General features: G+C 38.9%; 2 protein-coding genes across 8 annotated transcripts in view; both read left to right on the top strand.

Moving 5' to 3' along the window:
• The window catches only part of LOC308694732 (collagen and calcium-binding EGF domain-containing protein 1-like), a gene marked incomplete at its 3' end in the record, with an annotated part of 16,554 nt that extends 9,158 nt beyond the window's left edge, over positions 1-7,396 (top strand). For 2 of the 7 annotated variants that reach the window (XM_081372409.1, XM_081372412.1), the window contains exons 4-12: positions 376-510; positions 597-722; positions 872-999; positions 1,759-1,879; positions 2,095-2,216; positions 4,183-4,218; positions 4,342-4,377; positions 5,876-6,060; positions 7,267-7,396. In XM_081372409.1, coding sequence (XP_081228535.1) covers positions 376-510; positions 597-722; positions 872-999; positions 1,759-1,879; positions 2,095-2,216; positions 4,183-4,218; positions 4,342-4,377; positions 5,876-6,060; positions 7,267-7,327 — 950 coding nt within the window. Of the gene's footprint in view, positions 1-375; positions 511-596; positions 723-871; positions 1,000-1,758; positions 1,880-2,094; positions 2,217-4,182; positions 4,219-4,341; positions 4,378-5,875; positions 6,540-7,266 lie in introns of those variants that run through there. The other 5 variants (XM_081372413.1, XM_081372410.1, XM_081372414.1 and 2 more) reach the window with 5 other exon arrangements.
• nnt2 (nicotinamide nucleotide transhydrogenase 2) overlaps positions 7,270-10,000 on the top strand; it is a 32,135-nt gene continuing 29,404 nt past the window's right edge. Inside the window, exons 1-2 of the mRNA XM_081372406.1 lie at positions 7,270-7,732; positions 9,687-9,916. Coding sequence (XP_081228532.1) covers positions 7,630-7,732; positions 9,687-9,916 — 333 coding nt within the window. The 5' untranslated portion in view covers positions 7,270-7,629. The remainder of the gene's footprint in view (positions 7,733-9,686; positions 9,917-10,000) is intronic.

Below are 10,000 nucleotides of genomic sequence, written 5' to 3'. Positions count from 1 at the left end.
TGATTTCATGGGGTGTGTGTGTGTGCTCACGATGTGTGTGTGTGTGTGCTGACGATGTGTGTGTGTGTGCAGATCTGGATGTGTGTGTGTGTGTGTGTGTGTGTGTGTGTGTGTGTGTGTGTGTAGGTCTGGATGTGTGTGCTGATGGTGTGTGTGTTGACTGTGTGTGTGTGTGTGTGTGCAGGTCTGGATGTGTGCTGACGGTGTGTGTGTGTGTGTGTGTGTGTGTGTGTGTGTGTGTGTGTGTGTGTGTGTGTGTGTGTGTGTGTGTGTGTGTGTGTGTGTGTGTGTGTGCAGGTCTGGATGTGTGTGCTGATGGTGTGTGTTGACGGTGTGTGTGTGTGTGTGTGTGTGTGTGTGTGTGTGTGTGTGCAGGTCTGGATGTGTGTGCCGGCTCTCCCTGTGAGCAACAGTGCACTGATGACTTCGGGCGAGTGTTGTGCACGTGTTACCATGGTTACCGCTTCCACCGAGAGAGACATCGCCAACACCTGCATCCATACTGTATCGGTCAGTAGCCACATGTTGCAGCATGCTTTGTTCAAACACACACACTCATCCATCTCTCTCTCTCTCGCTCGCTCGCTGTGGTCCAGATGTGGATGAGTGTGAGGAATCAAACAGCAGTGTGTGTGAACACGTGTGTGAAAACACTCCTGGAAGCTTCCGTTGCAGCTGTAATGCTGGATACACACTGACAGCAGACCAGCGCTCCTGTGACCGTAAGTGTGTGTGTGTGTGTGTATGTGTGTGTGTGTGTGTCTCAAATAAATGCAACCTTGGTGAGCAAGTTTTTTTTCTTTTATTTCTCCTGATATTAATATGTGCAGTCAGCATGTGTAAAGTGTGTGTGAATGTGTGTGTGTCTCAGTGAACTCCTCCGTAAAGTCTGAGACTCAGATGAGCTCTGGATCATGTTCTCTCAGCTGCCGAGACTTCATGAGCATGAGGAGCAGCTTACAGGAGATCACACTCCTGCTGGGACACACACCTGCACAGGTAACACACACACACATCTGCACAGGTAACACACACACACACATGCACAGGTAACACACACACACATCTGCACAGGTAACACACACACACACACACACACCTGCACAGGTAACACACACACACCTGCACAGGTAACACACACACACACACACACACACACACACACACACACACACCTGCACAGGTAACACACACACACACACACACACACACACACACACACCTGCACAGGTAACACACACACACACACCTGCACAGGTAACACACACACACACACACCTGCACAGGTAACACACACACACACCTGCACAGGTAACACACACACACACACACACACACACACACACACACACACACACACACACCTGCACAGGTAACACACACACACACACACACACACACACACACACACACACACACACACACACTCAAACACAGTATTATGTTTCATAAACAAAGTTCAGGAGGAGCACGATCAAATAATCAATCCAATCAGCTTGTCATCAGACAATTACCAGGTCGCCCCTCATCATGAGAGAAAGCATTTATTCTCTCTGTCACTCTCCCAACACTCCCTGACAGTTTCAGCATCCCTCCACACACTCTCGGCCTGTTCTTCCACAGCCAGGAATACGGGGGAGCACTCTGGGTTCGGGCCGAACACCGATCCCGGAGCCTCTCCTCGGATGCCAAATACACATTTATTCGATCTGACTAATCTGTAAGTGTGAACTCGTGACACACGTCTCCTCTTCATAGGGCTCGTCTCCCAGTCCTGAACACAACAGCCACAAACCGGCTCAGGAGAGAACTGGGAAAAATCCTGATATTCACACCGTCACTGGACCAGCAGGACCTCCGGGACCGCCTGGCCTGCCAGGTACACACACACACACACACACACACATTCAGTTCATTAACAAATGTTAACAGATACAACTTTTAATTTTTAAAACGTATTAGTAATTGTAGAACTGAACAATAGCAAAGATTAATAAATGCTTCTACATGAATTACACAAAACCCTGACTCGGGTATTTTGTTGTAAGCGTCAGAACAGCTGAAGTGTGTGAGCTCACGCTGGTCCTGTTTCAGGTGATCGGGGGGAGAGGGGGGTCCGAGGGCCGCCGGGGCCGCAGGGGCCCAGAGGAGACATGGGTCCGGTGGGGCCCGCAGGACATGTGGAGCACGTGCAGACGGGCCGGCGGGGGCCGACGGTGAAGCTGGCTCTCTCAGATCTCAGATCAGTTTCACTACAAACACCAAATGCTTCTAAACCCTCATCCTTCCCTCGCACCTTTAACACTTCTTTCCCTCGCCGGTCAAAATCACCCGAAGCCCTAAAATTATACTTAATTTTTTGTTTTGTTTTTGTCCAGAAAGCTTATTTTATTTCATTGTGATAATTTTTTAATGCAATTTTTTTTTTTTTTACCTTTAAATGACTAGATTTGATCAATAAATAATAAATAAATAGTCATTTAAGCACATTCCTAACAAAATAACTCTTTTAATTCAGCTCTAAATATCTTACACTGAGGCCCGGTTTCACAGACAGGGCTTAGACTAAGCCAGGATTAGACCATAGATCAATTAGGACATTTAAGTAATTTTTATAAACATGCTTCGAAAAAAACATTACCGATGTGCATCTTAAAATTAAAAAGACACTGATATATTTTTAAGATCAGTCAGTGCAAGTTTATTTCAGTGGAAACAGCTCAGACTTACGTTTTAGTCTAGGACTAGTCTTAAGCCCTGTCTGTGAAACCAGGGGTGAGTGTCTTTGTCGACCTCTTGTGGAGAATAATAATATAACATGATATTTCATGACTCTAGAACTAACACAAGAACCCTGATCATGTGACAGTCGCTCAGGTGAAAGAGAGATCTTACCTGTCATGACGCCAGCGTCCACAGCCTACACACACACACACACACACACACACACACACACACACACACACACAGATGAGAGAACAGCAAACGTGATAATCCTCATATAAATAAACCTTCATCATTGACTTGCATTTTATAAAAAATATTTCCCTCGCGAGTCAAAATGACCTGAAACCCTAAAATTATACTTTTTTTTTTTTTGTCCAGAAAGATTATTTTATTTCATTTTGATAGTGTCTTTTACTGCAATTTTTTTATTTATTCACCTTTAAAATTACTAGATTTGATCAATAAATAACATTTAAGCACATTCCTCAAAACTTAAATTCAAAATACTCACAATTTCATGCATAATCCTTTTAATTCAGCTCTAAATATCTTACATTGGGTGTCTTTGCCGACCTCTTGTGGAGAGTAATAATATAATACAACATATCAATAAGATGATATTTCATGACTCTAGATGGCCTTATAGCGCTATATGAGCTGTTCCGCTGGGTCCTAAAGTTCTTCAGTGTGCATTCAGATACACATGTAGACATTATAAAATCTTTTTTTTTTTGGGAAAGTTTTAGCATTTTTAGTTTGAATATTGAGCATTTTTAGGTTTTTCTATGTGTACTGAAGCATTCCTCGCATTCCATTCATTCCTAAAGGGGTCAAATTGACCCGAGAGTGGAGGATTTGTTGCTTTATTTATTTTTTAAATTTATTTTTATTCTTTTTTGTTTAAATATTCGTGGTTCAAGTGCAACAAAAGTCGTAGAGTCTTGGTCCCCTCTGATGAACACTCAATTTTTCAAATTGTTTAAAAAATGAGTTTCGGGTCAAATTGACCCGAGAGTGAAGGATTTGTTACTTTTTTAAATTTCAACCACAAAACTCCTTGAATCCATTCAATATTTGTATTCGTGGTTCAAATGCAAAAAAGAAAAAAAAAAAAAAAAAAAAAATTTTCAGGTCAAAATGCCCCGAGGGAATGATGAAAGTTATTCTCTCTGTACTTTAATGCTGGATCAGAAGAACGTCTTCCCATTTATCCCTGTAAAGCCTTCTGGATCATATTTGATACAGTCCTCAATATTCTCACTATACGAGTTATAAAAGCCTGATGTATCGAATATGATATTTAACAAAAAACATGTGCATGCATTGTGTTGTCTAAGCATTCAATATACAAACAAACACTGTTATTTCATATGTCAGGCTTTACAGGGTCAAAGTTCATGCCCTCTTTATTTGCTTTTCGTGAGAGTTTCTGAATCTCCTCCTGTGTCTGTATAGGGATCTCCAGGAGCGCCTGGGAAAGACGGACAGAAGGCACGTGTCTCGCTTTATGTGAACAAATGAACACCATATGATGGCATTTTAACGATAATTATGATTTTATTACATCAAATAAGTGCTTTAGATGAATCGTGATGAATGAATGTTTCTCTGCAGGGTGACAGAGGTTCTCCTGGACCGAGAGGATCTCCGGTACGTCCTTCACACGACACTGGAATATCATTTATTATATTAAATATATATTCAAATATATTATATTGTTGATTGTTCTCAGTCAGGGTTTGTTCTGAACCGAAATATTGAACTTGTGTAATCCGCTGAGCCTGAAGCCCTGAACTAAACTCATCTAACATTTGTGTTTTTTTGTTTGTTTGTTTTTTTGTCTTTTGTTGTGAACTTTATACTTTTTATGCAATTTAAGATTTAAATTTGAAAAGATATTTTTTTTATATATGATTTTATGATATATTATTATTATTATTTAAAAAAAATAATGTAAAAAAAAGTTTATTATTAATTTATTAGATTAGTCAGCAGTGATGACGTGAGCGTTATTTTAGTATCACTGAAATACTATTATAGTTTTTATTAATAGTTTGAATAAGTTTTGAATTTGAGATTTTTTGTTTTCATTTTAATTTTTGTTAAAGTTTTAGTAATTTATATATGTTGTTTTATATTACTATAATACATTTTTATTACATTTATAAATGTAATTTTATTTCAGTTTTAGTTTATTTTAGTGTATCGTTAAACTAAATGTCCATGTTTGTTTAATGTTATTTTATTTCAGTGTAGTTTTTATTAATAGTTTGAATTGGTTTTTATTTTTATAATTTCTGTTTTCATTTTAATTTTTGTTAAAGTTTTTGTAGTTTTGTATTTTTTTACATACATATAAAGTGTATAAAAAAATATATATATATGTATATTCACTGAATAATAAATAAATAATAATAATTGCGACTTTTTATCTCACAATTCTGACTTTTTTTCTCACAATTGCGAGATATAAAGTCAGAATTGTGAGAAATAAAGTTGCAATTGCGAGATATAAAGTCGCAATTCTCAGAAATAAAGTCATAATTGCGTGTTATAAAGTCAGAATTGCGTGTTATAAAGTCAGAATTGTGAGATATAAACTATGAGGTGAAAAAAAATAATTAAAAAAGTATTCCTTAGAATTGGACTTTATATCTCAGAATTGTGAGATATAAACTCGCAATTATGTGTTATAAAGTCAGAATTGTGTGATATAAAGTCGCAATTGCGAGAAAAAAAGTCAGAATTCTAACTTTATAACACGCAATTGCGACTTTATTTCACGCAATGTAAACTCGCAATTGTGAGATAAAAAGTCGCAATTATCTTTTAAAATGTTTTATTTTGTGGTGGAAACAAAATTCCATAGAAATGTTTCCTTGGAATCTAGCTAATATATATATATATTTTCAAATATTTTATTTTATTTCAGTTGACATTTTATTTCAAGTAGCCAAAATGTTTATTTTTATGATATTAATATTAGTTATAGTTAACTATAATAACCCTGCACAGTGACTTTCATTCACACAGAAGCAAAGAATCAAACCTGAAACTTCAACTCTAATAATTCTGCTGCTGCTGTTGGACAAAAACTATGAAATATTATTAATAAAATAAGGATACTGACTCTCTCTGTCCTCTTCAGGGGCCTCCAGGGTCCTTCGACTTCCTGTTATTGATGATGGCAGATATCCGTCATGACATCATCGAGCTGCAGCAGCGTGTGTTTGGGAAGAGGCGTGGCCTATCAGTGGACACGCCCATTATTACCAGCGGAGAGGTGGAGCTTGAGGACTGGGCGTCAGGACAGGGAGAGCTGAACCCGAACACGTGAGCGAATCAGACATCAACACAAAACCAGCTGAACATGAACAGGTGGAGGACGTACAGTTTCACAGCATCAGACGCTTCAAATGAAGCATGCATTACGATTTTTTAAACATGCATAATGAATGCTTTACCTAAAAGACTATAAGATGATGCTTGAAAGACCAAGAAGGAACTGAATTTCTGTTGAAATGGGAGTAGAGATGTGAATAACACTCCTCTTCTTACAGTGCACAGTATGCATACTCATCTCTGTATTACAGTCTACACTCGCTCACTGTGTGAGATTCTGTACATGCTCAACTTTACACAAATTAACTCAAAGATTTTTAACATCTCTCTTGACTCATTTTTTTTATTAGACTTGCAAAAGTTTACTTAATTTTACTTAAAACTTGCTTAAAAAATTAAATATGGTTGCATACTGCTTTTTATATGCACTGATAAATTATTTAGAATAAAGACTGCAATATTCCATAAGCAAATGTAGGAATTGTCAATGTTGATTTCATGGTGACTTTAAATGTGAGATCCAGAATATGTTTGAGTTCAGCAGTTCAGAGTCACTATTTAAACATCTAATAGTTTAATTCCTGTCTCTATGAAGCCCCTCCTTCTGAAAAGCACTGCTCTGATTGGTCGGCTGGAGCAGTGTGTTGTGATTGGTGGAGCGCTTTGAGTGTGTTTGGGAAATGTCCCGCCAGTTACAACACACTATTAACTAACTCAACCAGGCCCCGCCCCTTTATTCTGTGCATGAATTATTTAAATGAGGAATATTGTGATGTGTTTGTTCCCGGAAGAAACTCAAGACTTTCAGGGAGTTCAGAAACAGTGACACTAATATAGAGAAGAACTTGAACTTTGCACACACAAAAAAATTCTCAGAATAGTGAGGAAAAAAATTCAGAATTGCAAAAAAAAAAAGCACTGAATTGCGAGGAAAAAGTCAGAATTGACCATTCGCAAAGATCTTAGTTACTGTTGCTATGTCCGACAAGCCACGGCCCTCTCATGCCACGTTCATGCCTCCCATGCAAAGGGTCAATTGTGAGAAAAAATGTAGGATTGCGAGAAAAAGGTCAGAATTTTGGGGGAAAAAAGTCAGAATTGTGAAAAAAAAAAAAAAAACTAACTCAACCAGCCCCCCCCCTTTATTCCACATATTAATTATTTAAATGAGGAATATTGTGACGTGTTCATTCCCAGAAGAAACTCAAGACTACAATGGAGGCGTTTCAGGAGTTCAGAAACACTGACACTGATATAGAGAAGAACTGGAGCTTTTCATGATTAATCATCAACATTACACACTGAAGAAAGATGAAGATGGAGAAAAGCATCACAGGTCATGTTTAACATTCAGATTGGTTTATTAATACAGTAAAGCTGTGTGAGTGTGGAGTTTGTGTGTCTTGGCATCTTTCCCTGCTCTCTCGTCACAGGTCTCGCGTGGCCGTCCGAGAGCGACAGGTTTCTGAGTCTCTGCTGGAACATGCGAGTCTGCGTCTGACAGAGAGTGTGTGTCTGCTGTAGAGACGGTGTGTTGTGTTCCTCAGAGACCCCGGAGACATGTCGTGTCTGTTGCGCTGTGTGAACTTCTCCTCGCTGCGCCGGCCGGGGAGAAGATTCTTCCAGACCTGCTCAGTTCTGTGTGATCAACAGGCTGTTAAAGGTGAGGTCTGAAACTAGCTCTCAGAGAGTGTCTTATTTACAGCAGTGTTGAGTGTCTGAACACATGTGAGTTGGTGTTTCTGTGGCGCAGATTAGAGAGGTCAGTTAAAGGAGAAGTGTGCGTCGCATGTCACTTCCCTTTGGCTCATGCATGCGTACGCAAGGGCACTGGATCTCTGCCAATGAGAGACTAATAATGTCCGCTGCCGCGCTCTGATTGGATGTCACCACGCCAATTATGGAGAGAAATGTGTTAGCTGATCCGCCCGTGACGCTGAGCGTCTGTGTGTGGACAAAATGTTCCCACTGTTGCATTGTAAAGTAGACAGAAAAAAGCATTGTGGGAGTCTCACACCTCACAGAAAACATCTGCAGAGCCTCGAAATCACTGTTTCAAAGGCCCCCCATTATCAGAATGAGAAGAAAAGTTGGAATTGCAAGAAAAAAGTTAGAATTGTGGGGAAAAAAGTCAGAGTTGCGAGGAAAAAAGTCAGAATTGTGGAAAAAAGTCCGAATTCCAAGGAAAAAAAATCCAAATTGTGACAAAAAAGACAGGATTGCGAGAAAAAAAGGACTGAATTGCGAGGAAAAAAGTCAGAATTGTGAGAAAAAAACTGCGAATTGCAAGAAAAAACTGTGAATTGCGAGAAAAAAAGTCTGAATTACAAGAAAAAAAGTCAGAATTGCGCAAAAAAATTAATTCAGAGGAAAAAAGTCAGAATTGCGCAAATAAAAAGAATTCTGAGGAAAAAAGTCAGAATGCGAGAAAAAAAGTCAGAATTGCGAGAAAAAAGACTGAATTGTGAGAAAAAAGTCAGAATTGCGGGAAAAAAGTCTGAATTGTAAGAAAAAAATTCGGAATTTGCGAGAAAAAAAGACAGGATTGCGAGTAAAAAAGTCAGAATTGCGTAAAAAAAAAGAATTGTGAGGAAAAAAGTCAGAATTGCAAGAAAAAAATCTGAATTGTAAAAAAATAAAATTCGGAATTGCGTGAAAAAAATGGAATTGCAAGAAAAAATTGCGAATTGCGAGAGAAAAAGACTGAATTGCGAGAAAAAAGTCAGAATTGCGAGAAAAAAGTCAGAATTGCGGGGAAAAAAGACTAAATGGCGTGAAAAAAGTCAGAATTGCGAGAAAAAAGTAAGAATTGCGTGAAAAAAAGACTGAATTGCGAGGAAAAAAGTCAGAATTGTGAGAAAAAAAGACTGAATTGCAAGAAAAAAGTCAGAATTGCGAGAAAAAGTAAGAATTGCGTGAAAAAAGACAGGATTGCAGGAAAAAATAAGGATTCTGACTTTTCTCACAATTCTGACTTTTTTTCTTGCAATTCGAAATTTTTTCTTGCGATTCAGTTTTTTTCACGCAATTCTGAATTGTAAGAAAAAAATTTGGATTTGCTTGAAAAAAACTGAATTGCAAGAAAAAATTGCGAATTACAAGAAAAAAAGTCAGAATTGTGAGAAAGTCAGAATTGTGTGAAAAAAAGACACACTTGCGAGGAAAAAAGTCAGAATTGCGAGAAAAAAAGACTGAATTGCGAGAAAAAAGTCAGAATTGCGGGGAAAAAAGACTAAATGGCATGAAAAAAGTCAGAATTGCGAGAAAAAAGTAAGAATTGCATGAAAAAAAGACTAAATGGCGGGAAAAAAGTCAGAATTGCGAGAAAAAAGTCAGAATTGCGAGAAAAAAAAGACTAAATGGCGGGAAAAAAGTAAGAATTGCGTGAAAAAAGTAAGAATTGCGTGAAAAAAGACAGAATTGCAGGAAAAATAGACTGAATTGTGAGGAAAAAGTCAGAATTGCGTGAAAAAACTGATTTGCAAGAAAAAAAAGACTGAATTGTGAGAAAAAAGTCAGAATTGCGGGGAAAAAGTCAGAGTTGTACATACGTACTGTAGGTGGTTTCTTCCTGTCTCGTGTGTGTGCGTGTGTGTGTGTGTGTGTGTGTGTGTCAGGTGTGCGGTATAAAGATGTACAGGTGGGAGTCCCTAAGGAGATCTTCCAGCAGGAACGGCGGGTGTCCGTGTCTCCCGCCGGTGTGGATCTGCTGGTCAAGCAGGGCTTCAGGGTGTGTGTGGAGTCCGGTGCCGGAGCCGAGGCTAAGTTCTCTGACGATCAGTATCGGGCCGCCGGAGCTCAGATCACCGACACCAAGGGGGCGTTCGGGTCCGATCTGGTCCTAAAGGTGAGAATCCTGTCTGTTAGACACACACACACACACACACACACACGGGGGATTCCCCAGTCCCAATTCGAAACAAATTACACC

The sequence above is a fragment of the Scardinius erythrophthalmus genome (genome assembly GCF_964197995.2).
Source record: "Scardinius erythrophthalmus genome assembly, chromosome: 8".
NCBI lineage: Eukaryota > Metazoa > Chordata > Actinopteri > Cypriniformes > Leuciscidae > Scardinius > Scardinius erythrophthalmus.
Note: the sequence above shows the minus strand (reverse complement) of the source record. Positions and strands in the feature narration are given on the sequence as shown.